The sequence below is a fragment of the Microtus pennsylvanicus genome, chromosome 3 (assembly GCF_037038515.1).
Source record: "Microtus pennsylvanicus isolate mMicPen1 chromosome 3, mMicPen1.hap1, whole genome shotgun sequence".
NCBI classification, from domain to species: Eukaryota; Metazoa; Chordata; class Mammalia; order Rodentia; family Cricetidae; genus Microtus; species Microtus pennsylvanicus.
This window is the reverse complement of record NC_134581.1, coordinates 24,362,414-24,381,559: the sequence shown is the minus strand read 5'-3', so window position 1 is coordinate 24,381,559 and position 19,146 is coordinate 24,362,414. Positions and strand designations below refer to the sequence as shown.

Here is a 19,146-nt window from a genome sequence, read left to right as displayed (position 1 = left end):
GGAGTACAGTTCAGTGCTAATTATGCTATTTTTTGATTCTCAGCACCAAAGCAAAGTAAAAAATGTTAAGAATGTGGAGGCATTTTGGAAAGTAATCTGTTATATAGCATATATATATACGATCTGATTTAACACTGAGGAAAGGAATTGTGTCTCTTAATTAGAAGTGAACTTCATCTAGAACAGAACCGAGCGGCACACCAGGAACAACGAGCCAATGACCTGGAGCAGATTATGGACAGTGTGAAATCCAAAATTGGTGAATTAGAAGACAAGTCCCTAAACAGGGTTTGCCAGGAACAAAATAGAATAAAAGATCTTCAGAAGGAGCAGAAACTGTTGCAGGTATTGAATTGACTTAGATATTTTCTTATTTGGTGGTTAATACTGAAAGTTCTTTATAGTCCCAGGTCATTTCCATGTCGCTTCATGTCTGTGGCAAAGGTCAAGGAATCCAAATGCTTGAGGTTACATTGTTAGAGGAAACAACTTATATTAGCATAGGGTGGTAATGTTGATAGGTGATCTTTTCTACTCAGCACCTCATTTTGAGATTCACCTATGAGGTTGCATGTTATAGTTTGATGAGTATCCCTAAAAGATGCATTGTGTGTGTGTGTGTGTGTCTGTGAATATATGCCACATATGTATGGGTGCCTTTGGAGACCAGAGAGGATGTTAGGGCCCCTGGAGTTGGAGTTAGAGAAGCTTGTGAGCTGCTGGATGTGGGTGCTGGGAACTGAATTCACATCCTCTGGATGAACAGGAAGTGCTCTTAACTACCGAGCCCTTCAGCATCTTATACTGCACTATTCATAGCTCATTGTGCCTGCACAGGGATTTTCCTACATTTGCAATGTCTAGCAGTCTACTTTATAGCAACTATAGCTCCATGTTTAGAGACATAGTGTCCTCTATATAGGTAACAATGCCAGAATAGATAACTCGTATTGCCCTGTAATGAACTCAGATTTCATTGTAAATGCCTCATAATCTCTATGTACATCCCATAATGAATATTGTATAAGACCTAGTTATCTACAAAGAAATCCTAGTACAATGTATATTTTATAATGCCATAATACCCAGCATACAACTCTGTTGCCCTGTACACAGTTCACAGTGCCTTCATATAGCTCATAATGCTCTGTCTGGAGTTTATGGTATTCTATATAGATTTCATAGTGTACCTATATGTGGGGTATTTTCTTAATTAGTGATTATGTAGGAGGCCTAATCCCGTTGTTGGTGAGGCCACCCTTGGGCTCATTATCCTGGGTAAGAAAACCAGATTGAGCCAGCCATGGGGAGCAAGCTAGTAAGCAGAAACTCTCCATGGCCTCAGCATCAATTCCTGCCTCGAGGTTGCTGCCCTGTTTGATTTCCTGTCCTAACTCCCTTCAGTGATAGATTATGATATAGGAATAAGTCAAATAAACCCTTACTTCTCCAAGTTGTTTTTGTCATGGTGTTTCATCACACCAGTAGTTACCCTAACTACGACAATAGAGCTTACTGGAAGCCTGTATAGATCTCATAATTCAGCTGATGGAGTTTGGAGTACTCTATAGAAAGTGCATAGTGCCATGTAGAACCTATAGTACACTTCTGTAGATTGTATCTTGTGCCCCAGGTTGAGCTCATACTACAACTGCAGGAAGTTTGGAGTACACCTTTCTTAGTGTCCATGCTGCCATATTTAGAGGTCGTAGGACTTGTGGAGAGCTCCTGGAGCTCTGTGGAACTCACAGTTGACTTGGGTAGAACATCCAGTTCAGACTTCATCTTGTACATAAAGAATTTTTAGTTTTGTTTGTTTGTTTTGCTTTGGTTTCAATTTTTTGAGACAGGGTTTCTCTGTGTAGCTTTTGAGCCTGTCCTGAAACTTGCTCTGTAGACCAGGCTGGCCTTGAATTCTTAGAGATCCACCCAAATCTGCCTCTCAAATGCTGGATTAAAGGCATGCACCACCACTGTCTGGCAGTATTCTTTTTATAGTCCTTAAAGATTATTATAGACCTCATAGGACTCTGCATGGAGCTAGGACTGACTTGTGCAGATCTCATAGTGCCTTGTGTTTTTCTCATAGTGAACTTGTCTAGAGCGCCATGCCATGATAGTGACTTGTGTAGAATTCAGTGTATCTCCACTGAATTCCTAACACACATGAATAGAGCTCATAAAGCATCTATTTAGACTTCATAATCCCAAGTACATATCTTATGGTACACATACACCCATTACTCCCTCTGTGTGTGAGAGAGTTGTGTTGAATTCATAGTGTATCTGTATAGCTCATAATTTCCTTTATAAAGCTCATAGTGTACCTCTGTATAGCTCAAGGTGCTCTTGATTAAAGGACATGTAGTTGGAGGATGCTTGTTTGTTTCCCAGCTACCTAGACTTCTGAAATAACCACATAGAAACTGTATTAATTAAATCACTGCTTTGCCCATTACCTCAAGCTTCTTATTGGCTAGCTCTTACATATTAATTTAACTCATCTCTATTAATCTGTGTATCTCCACGAGGCTGTGGCTTGCTGGGTAAAGCTCCAGCATCTGTCTCCAGCGGGGCTACATGGCTTCTCCCTGCCCCTGCCTTCTTTCCCCCAGCATTCAGTTTAGTTTTCCCTGCCTAGCTCTGCTCTACCATATCATAGGCCCAAAATAGCTTCTTTATTAACCAGTAGTATTCACAGCATACAGAGGGGAATCCCACATCACAGATTTAAATCTGTTTAAATAAAAAGGAAGGTTTTAATTTTAACATAGTAAAATTACATATACAAAATAGGTATCAAGCAAAAATTACAGTTCCTACATTTATATCTACTTTATCTCTTATCATAACTAAGGAAAACTATAACTATTCTTCAACTCCATCAAAGACTCCAGAAGGATATAATATTACCTAAATAAACAGGAAGTACATTGTAAGCAACTTCCAAAACTGTAGAATTGACAGAGACATCTTGCTGATCGGACAGTCTCCCAAAGTTCTACTGTACATCTTCAGCCTACAGGCCCATAGCATCCAACTGACTTTTTCATGAAACAGGAAATTTCAAAGACAGTTTCGCCTATATTGGCAGTTTGCCAGTCACTTTCTTCTGTGTCCTGCAGAATGTCTGGCAGTCTCTTTCATGAAGCAGGAACCCCGGAGGACCGTCTCACCTTTAGGCAAGTTCAGCAGTCATTTCTCTGTGGGTCCTGTATGTCCAGTTCATACAGCATAGCATCAAGCAGTCCAGGCAAGAGCAGTTTCTTGCCCAAATAGCTAGCAAATTCCTTAAGAAGCCTCTTCGATGCCTATCTTCCTCTTGAAGTAATTGGCGCTGCCAGGAGCAGATGTTTCTCATTGTCATGAAAAGTCCTAACTTCTTAAAACATTTTAAATGCCATATTCTGAGGGTCTCTGTAAGATCTGAAGAATACCTACCTAAGTGAAATATGTCTCTATCTACAAACTTGACTATTATAGATGATTATCTATTAACCTGTATTTCTTAATTATGCATTATATTATAAATGAGCTGTACAAACACAATACCTTAATTAAGAGCAGAAATACATATACACAGTATAACAAAATTGACCTTACACTTGTATCAATAGACCAAAATCCATACCAATGCAAAGTATCCATCTTTATAGCATATTCCCCTTTAAATGTAAACAAACATTTATAAACAATCATTTAGGGAATTTGGGTTTAGTTCTTGCCAAACTGCTTCCTGCTTTTTGTTGGGCAAAGTATTTTGGGGGATGTTCACGGCAATCTTTCAGGGGGTTTGGTCCATAAAACCACTTTAGTCTGGAAGGATTCCACAGGTTCTCATCCTCTGTGGAAACAAAAGCAGAACCTTTTTCCAAAGAAACAAGTCCTTAGACCCAAATTTTGAAATCAAGGTACTTTTGAAGTATGTATGTTGGTTATGTAGCTCCTTTACAGTCAAAAAATTAAAAGAAAACACAATAATATACATTATCTAGACTCTATGCATATTTCATCTTTATGTGTCTTGTTTTTACTCTATTACCTTTTAATATTTATTTTATTATCTTTACTCCTTAGTCTATGACTGTTTGTACTCTGTCTCTTTAAAGACCTTATTTTGGTTTTTTTTTAAACCATTGTTGAAGTAGTAGCAGTAGGGCTGCGTTCCTGGCACCTGGCTGCCCGCATGGCTAGCTTTATACCCAAAATAATCACATGGAAACTGTATTTATTTAAACACTGCTTGGTCCATTAGCTCTAGCCTCTTATTGGCTAGCTCTTACATATTGATCTAACCCATTTCTAATAATCTGTGTAGCCCACGAGCTGGCTTACCAGGAAAGATCTTAACCTGCATCTGTCTGGAGTGGGAGAATCATGGCGACTCCCTGATTCAGCTTCTTTCTCCCAGCATTCTGTTCTGTTTACTCCACCTACCTAATTTTTGCCCTATTAAGGGGCCAAGGCAGTTTCTTTATTTAACCAATGAAATCAACACAAAACAAAAGACTCCCACATCAAACCATGTATTTCTTTTTATAACTGTCTATACTCTTTTCTTCTCTCTCCCAAGCCTACATACATTTATCCAACACTGTGACTCGTTTAGAATTTTTTATGTCTGAATCTGTCCTATTGTGTATCTGTAATTCTTTTCTGTCCAGGAGCATTTCTTAAAATGCCAAGCACTTCTAAGGCTGCTTTGCCTTTTGGCTCCACCTAGTCCATGATGGTGGGGCGAAGGTCTGTTAAGCACGAGCCATGCTCACAACCCCATTTTCAGGCACACAGTGGGTCTGTGTTTCCCTTAAGCAAGTTGTAGCCCTCTGCTCACAGACCCCATTTAAATACTTGGCCTGCTGAAAGAGCCGGAGTTCGTGCTGGCAGCACAGCCCAGGAAGCCACTGTTTTGAAACTGCACAGTTTTTACTGCTGCCACTGAGTCAGGAACCCTTCCCTTGAAAGAATTGTGCCTCTGTTTGCTCCTAGCAAACAGAGCCCACTGGAGAAAATGCTTAACTTTGTGTGTATCTGTCTGCCTGTCTAGAATTCCTTTCCAAGCCCCCTCAGGTTTTATGTGGATTTAGTCAGTCCCATGCTGGTACACCAATTTGTAGTAGGAGGCCATTCATTTGTTTCCCAGCTGCCCAGACTCCCGAAATAACCACACAGAAATTGTATTAATTAAATCACTGCTTGGTCCATTAGCTCAAGCGTCTTATCGGCTAATGCTTACATATTAACTCAACCCATCTCTATTAATCTGTGTATCACCACAAGGCTATGGCTGACCAGGTAAAGTTCATCTGTCATCAGCGGGGCTACGTGGCTTCTCCTTGCCTCCCATAAGGACATATATCTGTAAGCTCATACTGTCCTTTATGGACTCCAGCTGCCCTAACATGGCTCTCTGTGCCTATTTTTATAGAGCTCATAGTGCCCTGAATAGAGGTCACAGTGCTCATGATTTTAGAGCTCATATGGAAGGAAGTAGTGTAGATCATAATGCACCTTCATGTAAGCTTACATTGGTCTGGATAGACTTCACAGTCTGCTCTATAGAACTCATAGTGCACTTATATGCAGCACACAGTGTTGACAGAAATCTCATATTGCATGCATTTTCATCCCCTGGGGCACTTTATAGAGGTAATAATGCCTTTCATAAAGTTCATGATGTTTTACACTTAAATTACAGTACCCTGGGCACATCTAATACTGCCCTGCTTAGAGCTCACAGTTTCCTATACAAAGCTCATGTCTCATATGGAGTCATAATGCTCATGAATAGAGATCCTTTTTCACCTGTTGAAAGCTCATGTTGGAAATTTATTGAATCCATGATGTCCTACATAGAAATTATAGTGCTCATTATTGATCTCAGTGCCCCATACAGAGGTTTAAGTTGCCTGTCTAGATATGATTTTTTTCTTTATGTGGTTATATTGCCTTGTACTATATATAATAAAGCTGTGTGAGCAGTTAATACTGAATTCTGTGCAGAGCATAGGTTACCCAGCCTTTGAGCCTCCAGGAATTCTTCTGTCTGTTTCCCATTTTGCCATACGAATGGCGGAAGTGTCGGTGAGTGCTGCTGCACCTGGCTCCGTGCATGCTTGGGGACCCAGAATGCAGGCAGATGCATTGTTTACCCACTGAGCTTCTCCTCAGCCATATAATGAAAACTAAAACACTGAAAAGAGAAACTGAAGAACACACTAGATGATGGAAGGACTTTCTGTTCAGTTTATGGGTTGTCAGGACTAGAATGTGGCTCTATTACCAGAAGCAATTTCTTTATCACCATCAAATTCTGACAGTCTTCACAGATTTGAATAAACAGTCCTAATATGCATATAGTAGCACAAAAAACCCTTGATAGTAAAAGCAATTCTGATTGCAAAATAATAATGCTGACGATTTGTTTTCAAGTTATAATTACAAAACTATAGTAACAAAAACAGTTTGATACTGTCACAAAAGTATGTGTACCAATGGAATAGAATAGACAACCCAGAAATATAAACTTATCATATACCCAATTGAATTTTGAGCAAAGATGCCAGTTACATACATTGGAAAAAGAGATAGCGTCTTCAACATAGTACAGGATGACATGATATCCATATGTAGAAGAATGATACTAGATCCTCATCTCTTACCCCATACAAAAGTCAATTCAAAAATGAATCAAAGACTTTAATAATCTAAATTGAAACTGTTAGAAAAAAGAACCCTCTTAAAAGTATAGACACAGGCAGAAGCTTTCTGAAAAGGACTCCAAAAGCTCAGGAAATATAAGCAAGACTCAGCAGATAGAATTGTGTGGATTTTAAAAGCTTCTGCATGGGAAGGGAACCAACAGGATGAAGAGACAACCAATAGAAGGGAAGAAAACTTGCTTGCTGTGAATTACTATTTGGAATATATAGGGACTCAGGAAGGAATGATGTCACATGTCTTTAATCCCAGCATTCAGGAGGCAGAGGCGGGAAGATCTCTGTGAGTTCCAGGCTAGCCAAGGCTGCATAGTGAGATCCTGTCTCAAAAAAGCAACACAAAACACAAGCCCAAACAGTCTAAATCAGTTGATAAATAGGCTAATTAATGAACAGACTGTTCTATAAAGATTGAAATACCAGTGACCCATAAATACACAAATAATGATCAACACCCTTAGCAAACAGGGAAATGCAAAATTAAAACTACATTGCGATTCTGTCTCACCCTAGTCACAATGCCTATCATTAGGACAAAAAAGTAACAGCAAATGATGATGAGGACTTTAGAAGAAAGAGAACCCTTACTCAAGGGAGTATATGTTAGCTCAGCCACTATAGAAATCAGTGTGGAGCTTTTCTCAAAAACTAAAACTAGCACTATCTTATGACAAAATTATACCCTTCCTGGGATATACTCCAAAGATGTGTGTGTGCGTGCATGCACATGTATGCACACACGAATGCATCTTGAAAGTTGTAGCCAGACTGGGAGAATAAAGAGCAGTGGGGAAGAGGAAAAATAAAGATAGAGAGATGCACATGGTCAAAATACATGGGATCCAAAAATATTCTTGTGAATCTTCTCACTGTGTGTAATTAAAAAAAATCAACCTTAATGTTTGCTTCTAGATTTTTAACTAATTTGCATATTGAGGGGAGGCTGGCACCCTCATCACTTAGCTATAGAGGTCTGGTTTCATGGAGGACCAAGGCAAAGGATGGATTACTGCATATTTCATGTTCACTAGGAGATGGGATGTTACCAGCAACTAAGACTATTTTCCCTTGTTAAGTTTCAATAAATTTGACATTTTGTACAGATGACCATGTGCTTAGCTGTGAATGTTATGTTTTGTCTTTTTTTTTTTTTATAAATCTAAGGCACATACTGGTTATGGACCTATTCTGAATTTATAGTCTCCCCTATAGCCTGGATGTTCAAACTGACTACCTTATTTGTAATCCATAAATCATTTAAAAAATAATAATTTTCCATTGTAGTTCTTTCTTTCTCTCTCTCTGGTTTTTGAGACAGGGTTTCTCTGTGTAATATTTCTGGCTGTCCTAGAACTCACTCTGTAGACCAGGCTGGTCTTGAGTTCATAGAGATCCACCTGCCTCTGCCTCCCAAGTGCTGGGATTAAAGTTGTGCCCTACCACCATCCAGCTGTTCTGTGGTTCTTTTAAAATATTTTAAAATATAATTTTTTCTGATTATTATTTTTATCTCAGTTTAAATATAAGGTGGGCATGGTAATACATTCCTGTTGACTCCAGAAATTAGGTGGCTAATAAAATAGGATTACAAGCTGGAAGCCAGCCTGGACTATGAAGAAACCTGGTCTCATAAAACCATTGAAATATAAATTTATATTGGCTTTATAGAGATTTTTAAAATCCTTATTATGAAATCTTAAATGCATGTAGTTGTCATAGTTTCCTCATTTTATAGGTTTTCACATTTATGAGATATTAATATTCCTTACATCAGTTTTTTAACAGCCTTGATGGAGATGGTGACACAGTATTGATAGAATGTATGTCCTACATGAATAAATATAATTATAGATTTACAATCTTCTTACAGATGAGATGCCAGCACTATAAGAAAAAACGAATGGAACAAGAAGAGACCATTGCTTCTTTGCAAAAGAATATCTACAGATTAACTAAAGAGGAAGAAGAGCGTGTTATTACTCAAAACAGAGTGTTTGCCCATCTCTGCAAGAGAGTTCCTCATACAGTCTTGGATAAACAGTAATGCCTAGTACATAGGATGATAATGGAACTGGGTTGATTATTTTTCAGCTGATTTTATTTTGACAGTGGTTTTATCTTTTGCTAGAGAAGTCCTTTTTTGTTTTGTTTTGTTTTGTTTTTTTCGAGACAGGGTTTCTCTGTAGTTTGGGGGCCTGTCCTGGAACTAGCTCTTGTAGACCAGGCTGGCCTCAAGTGCTGGAATTAAAGGCGTGCACCACCACCACCAGAAACCCTGTCTTGAAAAACTATACACATATATGTGTATGTATATATATGACTTGTTTCTGGCAAGAATGATTGAAAAATCTTAAGTTTGCCATACAGTCTGTACTTACTTTTTAAAAGATTTTATTTTCAATAATGTATTTATGGGCTTGTGAGTGCAGATACTTCCAGAGGCATTGAAAGCCTCTGGAGCTGGAGTTATAGAAGGTGCTGGGAACTGAACTTGGGTCCTCTGCAACAGCAGTATACACTTTATTTACTTAGTTAGTTAGTTAATTAGTTAGTTAGTTAGTTAGTTTTTTAGGACTGAAGGTTGGGAGTACTTTCTGTTCTTGCAGAGAGCCTGGTTTCTCTTTCCAGCACCCAAATGGTAGATCACAATCATCTAGCTCCAGGGGATCAGGTACCCTCTTCTGGCCTCCTTCGGCACTTGAACACAAATTGTGTGCGCGCGCACACACACACACACACACACACACACACACACACACACACACACACACGTACATCTTTTGTTTTGTTTTGTTTTGTTTTTGAGACAGGGTTTCTCTGTTATAACCTCCTTTACTGTCCTGGAACTCACTCTGGAGACCAGACTGGCCTCAAATTCACATAGATTCATCTGCCTCTGCCTCCCAAGTACTGGGATTATAGTCATGTGCCACCACTACCCGGCTAATCTCAAAATTTTTTCCATGTATGAGTATTTTGCCTATATGCACGTGTATGTAGTGATGTGAGTCTGGTACCTGTGGAGGCCATCAGAAAGTGTTTGATGTCCTGGAATGGAGTTGTGGATGATTGTAAGCCACCATGTAGGTACTAGAAATCAAAGCTGGTCTTGTAAAAGAACAGCCATCGATCTAAACCACTGAGCAATCTCTCCAGCCCTGCAGTGTGTTCTCTTAACTGCTAAGGAATCTCTCTATCTCTAGTCTGTGTTTACTTTTGTCATAATAACTTGAAATTATGTGAAAGAATAGCAGATACTACGTTTTGAAAATAATTGAATATATTTTTTGTTTTCCAGATTGCTTTGTCTAATTGATTACTATGAATCTAAACTTCGAAAACTCCGTACACAAAGGTATAAATAATATAATTTTAAAGTAATTCATGATAAATATTATCCAGGAACAAGTTAAGTTTCTATAGCTTTTGAGACTTTATATTCTGGAAGTCTATATATCATTATGAAATTCTTTTTCAAATATAATATTTTTATCCTTCAAGAATTTCATGTATGCATACTGTCTTACGGTTTCTGTTGCTGTGAAGAGACACCATGACCATGGTAACTCTTATAAGGAAAACATTTCATTGAAGTGGCAGCTTACAGTTTCAGAGATTCAGTTTATCATCATTGTGGTGGGGAGCATGGCAGCATGCAGGCAGACTTGGTGCTGGCTACATCTTGACCAGAAGACAACAGGAAAGCAAATAGACAATGGGAGTATTTTGAGCATAGGAGAACTCAAAGGCCCACCCCACAGTGACACACTTCCTCCAACAAGATCACACCTACTCCATCAAGCCACAACAAGTGCTACTCCCTTTGGGGGCCATTTCTTTCAAACCACCATATACAGTGTACTTATTTGCATACAGTATATTTTGGAAATATTTACTCTCCATTTCTGACCAACAAATTTTAGTTCCCCTTCACAACTTCATGTTGAGCTTCTTTTAATAAAGATCTATAAGATTGCATTTTACTGCTTAGATAAAAGTAAGTATTATTTCCTTTTATTTGTTGATGCATTATGTTATTATGTTTGATTTCTAGTACTGATGTGGTGACAATCAACCACAACTCCATTACAGGAGATCAAACATAATTTTAGCCACTGGAGAGCAAGTGTGTTCATAAAGTATATGGACATGTAGTACATTGGCTGTGGGGCAGAGTAAGACCTCGCTATGCAAATTTAAATATATCAAAGATAGAATGTCAGTGAAAAAATGGCATATAGCTAGGTGTGGTAGTTCTTGCCTATGTTCCCAGCTTCCTGTAGCCAAGGTAGAGGTTGGAACATTGAGGAAGTAAAGGAAAGGATAGCCGAGAGTTTGAAGCTAGCCTGGGCTACATAGTGAATCCTCAACTGGCTTGAGTAAGAGTGAGACCCTGTCCTGATACTGTACTTGGGAAGAATGTGTGTTAATGCCTGTGTAAGTCAGTGTCAGGCATGGTGGTGTGTACTATAATGGTGAGGCAGGTGGGACAATGCCTGAGACAGAAGGAGAGAGCAGTAAAAGGGAGAAGAACGGCTTTGCAGATAGACTGCAGAGTTTTCAAAGACATGAGAAAGGATTTTTAAGTTAGATGAATACACCAGCAGGAAGAGTGGATGTAGTCAGGAATGTTACGTGACTGAAGACGTCCGAAGCACAGGGTAGGTGGAGTATGCTCCGTACTCTGTATTGTTACCCTTTTACATGCTACACTGTTTCTTGATGATTTCTATGAATTGAAAGTGCTAGAAGGAATAAACAGTATGCACATAGTATATGTTTTTAAAGACCAGGAATGTTCTGTTTGTGTTTTGTTTGTTCATTTCAACAAGTATTTTTCATCCCCTTTGTGTCCCATGACAAAGTTTTCTGGTCTTCATGCATTCGAGGTAAAAGAGTTAGTAAAAAGAATGCCCTAAGGTTAGGTGGTCCTGTGCTATGATACTCTTCACTGTAGAACAAGTAGGAAATTGGGATATTTAATTCATGTTTAAATTATTAAGCCCTGATTAGATTGACTTAATCTTTGCTAGCTGAATGTTTTCTTTAGGGATGTATGATGAAGTGTGTTGTCTTCTCACAGGCAGTATAAAGAGGACGACAGTCAGGCAGAAGAGGAAAAAGACTACAGAAGCCTGGACGCCTCACGAAATTACAAAGGCCTTCTGATGGTATGGGGAGCAGAGAACTAATCAATGCCTTTCTATAAAGCAAAGCAACCCCCTAGCAGAGTTACTTATTTTACTGTGAAATGCATTGCAGTCATTACAGAATCAACTCAAGGAATCAAAATCCAGGATTGATGTACTGTTAGGTGAAAAGCTGAGTCTCCAAAAAGATCTGGAAAACAGGTGAGAGAAACTTAATTCTTCTTTAGCTTTTAGGTTGTTAAACGAATCATTCTTGCCCTCTTACTCTAGAACTTAATCCAGGTGCTTGACATGCTGTACTCCTTCTGGTTGGTTGTGTTTCATTGTGAATGATGAAAAGAATAAGACTCCTTAGGCAAGCAATGGAAGTGAGAAAATAGCAATCCATGCTGAGGATAAACTGGGTAAGAACTTTGAGGAGATTCAGAGCTTTCTTGTGTTGTGTGTTTATATGTGTGGGAACAAATGTGTGTGCAGTTGAGTGTGCACATCTGTGCTCATACATGTGGAAACTAGAGGTCAGCCTCAGATGTCATTCCTTGGGATCTGTCCACCTTGTTTTATGAGACAGGATCTCTCCTTGAGACCTGCCTGAAGCATGCCAATTAGGGTGCCTGGCCAGTGAGCCCAAGGTATCTGCCTGTCTTCAGCACCCCTTTCCCAGTGCTAGGATAGGAAATGTGCACCCCCTATATGCCTTTTTAGGTTCTTGGATCTGAACTCTGGTCTTCATATTTTCATGCCAAGCACTTTACCAGACTTAGATGTCTCCCCAAACCCAGGTTCAGTCTTTGTTTTGTTTTTCTTTTAAAATTAACTTTAATGAGAGTTGGAGAGTTTATCCCTTTGGAAAACTGCCTGCTGTGCAAGCATGTGAGGACTCAAGTTCAGATCTCCAGCACTCATGTGAAAAGCCAAACCAGTTGTAGCAGTGTGTATCGTTAATTGCAGCATTGGAAGAAGGCGTGAAGACAGACAGATTCCTGGAGCTCATTGGCTGGCCAGCCAGCCTAGACAGTTGATGAGCTCTAAGTCCAGTGAGAGAACCTCTGACAAAAATAAGAACTTAGCTGCGTGCTTGGGAAGAATGAACTGTACATTTAGGATAGTAGTTATCTGTGATATGAGAGAGTCTTAGCTAGTGTTTCTATTGCTGTATTAAAATACATGACCAAAAGCAACTTTGGGAGGAAAGGGTTAGTTTCATTTTACAATTTATAGTCCATCATCCAGTGAAGTCAGTGCAAAAACTTTGATAGTACTGAACTGAAGTAGAGGCCATGGAGTTTTGTACTTAGTCATTTGTTCCTCGTGGCTCGCTTAGACTTTTCTTATACCATCCAGGACGTTAGGCCCAGATATGGGCTGGGCCCTCCCACATCAATCATTAATCCAGACAGTACTCCAGAGTCTTGCCTACAGGCCAGTCTTATTGAGGCATTTTCTGATTTAAGATTCCATCTTCTCAGATATATCTAGGTTTATGTCAAATTTGACAAAAACCGTCCTTTTTTTTACTGTAAACAAGTTACATAATAGCACAGAAGTAAATAAAGATGTTAAATAAGAAATTATACAAGATAGATCAAAATGTCTAGTAAACGCCTAAGAATTAAGGATTTTAAATAAGGGATTGGGGAGATGGCTCAGCAGATAGGATTGCTGGCTGCTTTCCAGAGATCCAGTGTTTGATTCTTAGAACCCACATGGTGGCTCACAACCATCTGTACTCTAGTTCTGGGGATCCAGTGCTGCCTTTTGGCATCTACAGACAACACACACACACAACACACACACACACACACAGGCAAAACGCCCATACACATAGAATTTAATTTAAAAATAATTTTAATGTTTATTAATAATATAACAAGATATATTTTTGTTTGCTAAGTAATTTTGTCCTTTACAATAAATTTAATGTATTCATCTTGATTTTTTTTACAGACCCACAGAACATGAATTAAGACTTTATAAACAACAAGTGAAGAAACTGGAAAAAGCCCTTAAGAAAAACATCAAGTAATTACATTTTGTCAAAGTTATAGCTTATAGCTGCGCCCTGTATTTTATTATTTGTTTTTTATATCTATCAGCTGTTGTATGTTGTTTTACAGCCTTGGCATGGAGTTGCCAAGTTGCTGAGAGATGTGACTTTACAACTATTTTTGGGCCAGACATGCTAACAGAAACCTATAAATCCTGGCACTGTGGAGGCTGGGCAGAAGGATCACTACTAAAAAGCTAGCCTGGGCTATATAGCAAAGCTTTGTCTCAAAAAACAATAGTATAGAATAAAGATGGATGTTTCTGATTCTAAAAGCTTAAAAGCAATTTGGATTTGGCTTTATTTTTATTTTATATATTCTTGAGAATTTCATGCATTCAGATAATTATATGCATCATTCCTCCTCTATAACTCACTTCTCCTTAACGTACCCCCCCAAGTAACTTTATGCTTTAAAAAGAATAACCCTCTATGCCACCCATATGTGCATGGGTTTGGTTTGTCCACTGAAGCCTGGGGATCTTGTTGGTGTCTACATCCTCAAAAGGAATGATTCTCTCTCACAGAAACTTAGCCAACAGTAACAGTAAGAGTGGGGCCTGGATGTCCTCCAGCCTGTCTGTGCTGGACTCTTGTCTGGCTTTATTTTATCACTACAGTGTTGTGAGTCCATGGCTGTGATTGCCTCGCGCCGAGTACAGTATTTCAGAACACCCTCCATCGTTGGCTGGCTCTCTCGTTCTTTCTGCCTTGACATGGGGTGTGTAATAGGACTGAGAACTAGTCTCTTACTCTCAGCACTTTGACCAGTTACTTTTCTCTCCGCTGACTGCTGCCCACTGCCAAAAGAAGCTTTGATCAAAGCTGAGAGCATCTCAGGTTTATAGATATAAACATAGATGTTTAGATAGCATTTTGAAAGCAATATCATTTGTTCTACCCTAAGGCCAATGACTCCTGACTCATGGACATTTTTGTTTTGTTTGTTTTTCAAGACAGGGTTTCTTTGTGTAACAACTCTAGCTGTCCTGGAACTAGCTCTGTAGATCAGGCTGGCTTTGAACTCACAGAGATCTACCTGCCTCTGCCTCCTGAGTGGTGGGATTAAAGGTGTGCTTTACCACCACCCAGCTGAGTCATGGACTTTTGACAAGGATTAAAGTACCAGACATGAAGTTCCCTCTTGTGGAACAGGCCTCAGATCCAGCCAGAAGGCTGTTGGACTAACAGGCTTATCTTGCCTGGTAGGTCAGTGCTGCAGCATTCAGGGTCCAGCACTGCTTAGACTGTTGATGTCTTTTCTCTTTCAGAAGCGTACATAGCCCCTTTGGCACTAAGAAAGCTAGCCAGCATTAGGAGGTTTCTTGGTTGGTTTGAGATCTATTTCTGTATGTCCTGCAGCCAAAGTGTATTGTGTCTTTAACAGTAGCATTTATAGGGTTGTATCAAATAGTTTGTGGGTAGCCAGGGGCTATGAGAATAGCCTGTGTTGTTTTGGAGTCCTCAGGGGCCTCGCTGACCTTTAATTCCTAGAAAGTATCCTATGTCTTACACCCTGTATTCCAGGAGTGGCATTGTCCACCCATGCAGGGTGGACATTATTTTCCATTAAAAATATTTTTAACTTGTAATTTCAAACCAGCTAGTGGGCTTCTATAAGACTTTTACATACAAATTTAGTTTTAGTTGACTTGTTCTCTCTTTAACCCCACCCCATCCTCACATGACCCCTTAACACTCAGTAATTCCTCTTCTTTTATTTCATATGTAATTCTTCTCTCCCTCCAATTCTAAAAGCTGGGTTGTAAGATAATAGGCTTCCATGTGGGTCTTCATGTAATCTATCCTTTCTACCTCCTTGCTTCTCCCATAATGTGTGCCCCTCCCTGATTAAGCCTGTATGTTACCATTATTCCACCTCTCGACTTTTGTTTTTTTTTTTTTTTTTTTTTGGAGACAGGGTTTCTCTGTGGTTTTGGAGCCTGTCCTGGAACTAGCTCTTGTAGACCAGGCTGGTCTCAAACTCTCAGAGATCCGCCTGCCTCTGCCTCCCGAGTGCTGGGATTAAAGGCGTGCGCCACCACCGCCCGGCTACCTCTCGACTTTTGTTTTACCTATGATCTGCTGGCCCCTTTCCTTTAGTGTGTTACCTTCATAAAGCACCTTTCTGTTCTCTGACTTCCACTTATGTTCCAAGCTGAATACACAAAAGATTTGAAGATAGAAACTGCATATGAGACAGTGCATATAACGTTGGTCTTTCTGGGCCTGGAGTTGACTTTATATTCATCTCAATTTAATAAATAGAGCAGCAAGAAAAGAAAATATTTTAATAGAAAATTATCTCTAGAAATCGAAGAAGTGCAAAAGAAACAATGAAACTGCAGATAGCAGATCCTATATTTCTATTTTAGCTAGTCACAATCTGAACATTTTTATGTTAATTTTTGTGCTAAAGATTGAATTTAGGTCTTGAGCATTCTAGAGTAAGAGCTGTTCCACTGAGTGTGTCCCCAGGGTTGAGCATGCTAGGGTTAGTGCTATTCCACTGAGTGTCTCCCCAGCACTATCCAAAAGTTTTAGTGAGTTTTGTTACTTAAAAACTAAAAGTGTCAAAAAACCTTCAGTGAGTCAGTCCTATCTACCACCTTTAACTCCTTCCCCTGTTTTGAGACGTGAGGTCTCGGGGGTATTTTTAAAATGATGATTTCAAATATTGATGCTACTTCCTTAAGATTATCTATGTGTATTCTTTGATTCAAAAGACTAGAACTTGAGAAAATAATTTGGAGCTTTGGAATGGATTATTTTGAAAACTGTTAGTGTATGCATTGTGTGTGTGTGTGTGTGTGTGTGTGTGTGTATATTAATTCACTTGTGTTATTAGTGTATATTGTTTCAGTTTTCAGGGTAGTTGCTCTTTTCTCCTCCCCATGGTATCACTGTCACCATGGAAAGACAAACAAGGACAAGGGGGGGATTCATTGGGTATCTACTTACATTAAGGTTGGGGAGAAAAACTGAACTAAGAAGTCTAGGGAAAAGTTTGCAAAAGTTGCATTTATTCAGTGAATAACCTCCTGTTGGTGGGCAATCTGATTCCCAGTAGTACTTCCTAGTATCTGTGAGGCTTTCTGACACTGGGGTTGCAATGATAAACCAAATAGAAAAGGTCCCTGACCTCATCAAGATGGCATGAAGGGAGGAGGGTCATGAAAGAATAAGACAATTTCAATATAGCATAAATATAATAATAAGGGATGATGATAAGGACTAGTGGGATGGTTCAGTGGGTAGAAGCACCACAAATCTTGTTATGGTGTATAGTGGTCGAGTTCTCTTATCACCAATTAAATAATTAAAAGGCAGTAAAGGATTCAAAGTATAGCAGAGCTAATGTTTTAATCAAAGCAAAAGTAGCAGGTGAGAACAGACTCTTGAAAAGGAGGGGCCCTGGAGTCTGGAGTCTACAGGTTATCTTTGGATAGTGTTTTCTTTATATTGAGTCAATTAGCACCTCCATTACCAGCTTTACTGGAGGTCTCTGACAACATAACAGCTCAGGGATTGGGTGATAGGCTTCCATTAGTTGGGGGTCTGGATCCATGAAGTATCGAGACATTGTCCATGTGCCTTTTACTCTCTGCACACAAGTGCCTTTTCTCTGATGTGAGGTGTGCTGTAATAGAAAAGTTGATTTTTGGTTGCCCTTCCTCTACTATATCCAACATCCATTTTAGAATATGCCAATTTGACATTATCTAGGGCTCCTCCCCCCTCAGTATCTGCCTAACAACTCTTTCTTTCATTACTCCTCTCAGGAGATAACCCCAACTGCCATCAAGGGATTGGGTCCATGATTGGTCAGTTGCTCTTTGCTGCTTCCTGCTGACTGGACGGGTGGAGTTATAAAACAGCAGTCAGGGTCCCTCCAGAGGGGGTCTGTCTAGTAGCCCATAGCAGGAAGTTCAGTGCCGTGGTGGATTGACTGGCCTGTGGTTGTAGTTCCTGGTGGTGATAGCTTTCTTTTGTTGTCCTGTGTTTCTGGTACTCGTGGTGGCATCTAAAACAGATATTAAATAAAATTAAGAGCATGATAATGAAGGTGGCGAAGAAGAGTGTCCATTGCATCTCAGGTAATGGCATTGAAGAGGAAAACATACATGCTAGCCAACCACAGTCCTTGGAATGGTTGGTTATTAGGTATTAGCCAACTCCAGGATGTCATTTCCACCCTTGTCTACTGTTAAGCGTATCTTGTAGAGTGTTCTATTGTCTTCTCTGAGAAATTTGATTACTTTATTATTTGTCAAATCTAATTGAGTCTTAGGCCATTGTTGCGCTCATGATTTTAATGGCATGGGTGTATTTTGTTTTAGCTTTAGGGAGGATGCTTCTTGGATATCAAGGTTATCATAGGTCTTGTTAGTAGGTCTGCTTTATTTCTTTAGTATTGCACCAAATTCCAGTGTGTGCTTTGTTTTCTTACAGGAGAAGTCTGATAGTGTGACAGTTTCATTATGTATTCCCTCCGCAAAATGTTCCCTTTCCCATATACCAAACGCTATTCCTCATTGGAATTGAGACTAAGGGCCAGACCTGGGAATAATCAGAATTCTGTTTCCTTTGGGGACATAGCCAGATACCACCTTTTTGTTCACACTCAAGAGAGAGAAGTAAAGTTCCACTGAGACTCATTTTGGAGGATTGCCCACCTTTGTCCAGTGGACATTATGCGACCATCCTCTTCAATTTCCCCTAGCCCAGTTAATTGTAAATAGGATATTTTGAGTTATTTAACCTAGGAACCTGGGCAGTTAGAGTACAGTGACTCATGTTGCATTTATTAGTTATTATTTTCCAGATGAAAGCCCTGTGTTTTTCCAGGTCTGTGAACTTGGTTCAAAAATTTTGCATTCCTGGGTAGGACATTAGAGTGTGGGGAGGGTGGGTGCTAGAGTAGTTTAAAAAAAAAGTCATCTGGAAGCACAACAGAGTGATTTTAGGGTCACCCTGATGATGGGAAAGTGACTCCACAGCCTACAGTAGGCACAACATGACAAGCCACAGCAACATCGGTGCCTACACATGCTGCTGCTTTGCACTCAGATGAACTTACCTTTTGTTGAAAGGTGGTTGTTTGAAGAGCAGCTCAAGGTCCCCCAGTGGCTCACAAGAGTAACTGGAATAAGCTGGTCTTGGTTTTAGGATTTACTGATAGCTTAGGCGTATCAGGAGGAGTAGTCTCAGGCTTGAGACTACTGTGATG

General features: G+C 39.6%; 1 protein-coding gene across 3 annotated transcripts in view; it reads left to right on the top strand.

Moving 5' to 3' along the window:
* The window catches only part of Cep70 (centrosomal protein 70), a 55,449-nt gene that overhangs the window by 16,845 nt on the left and 19,458 nt on the right, over window positions 1-19,146 (top strand). For all 3 annotated transcript variants that reach the window (XM_075964896.1, XM_075964894.1, XM_075964895.1), the window contains exons 6-11: window positions 165-345; window positions 8,590-8,759; window positions 10,018-10,074; window positions 11,803-11,890; window positions 11,982-12,070; window positions 13,817-13,891. In XM_075964896.1, the coding sequence (XP_075821011.1) occupies window positions 165-345; window positions 8,590-8,759; window positions 10,018-10,074; window positions 11,803-11,890; window positions 11,982-12,070; window positions 13,817-13,891 (660 nt within the window). The remainder of the gene's footprint in view (window positions 1-164; window positions 346-8,589; window positions 8,760-10,017; window positions 10,075-11,802; window positions 11,891-11,981; window positions 12,071-13,816; window positions 13,892-19,146) is intronic.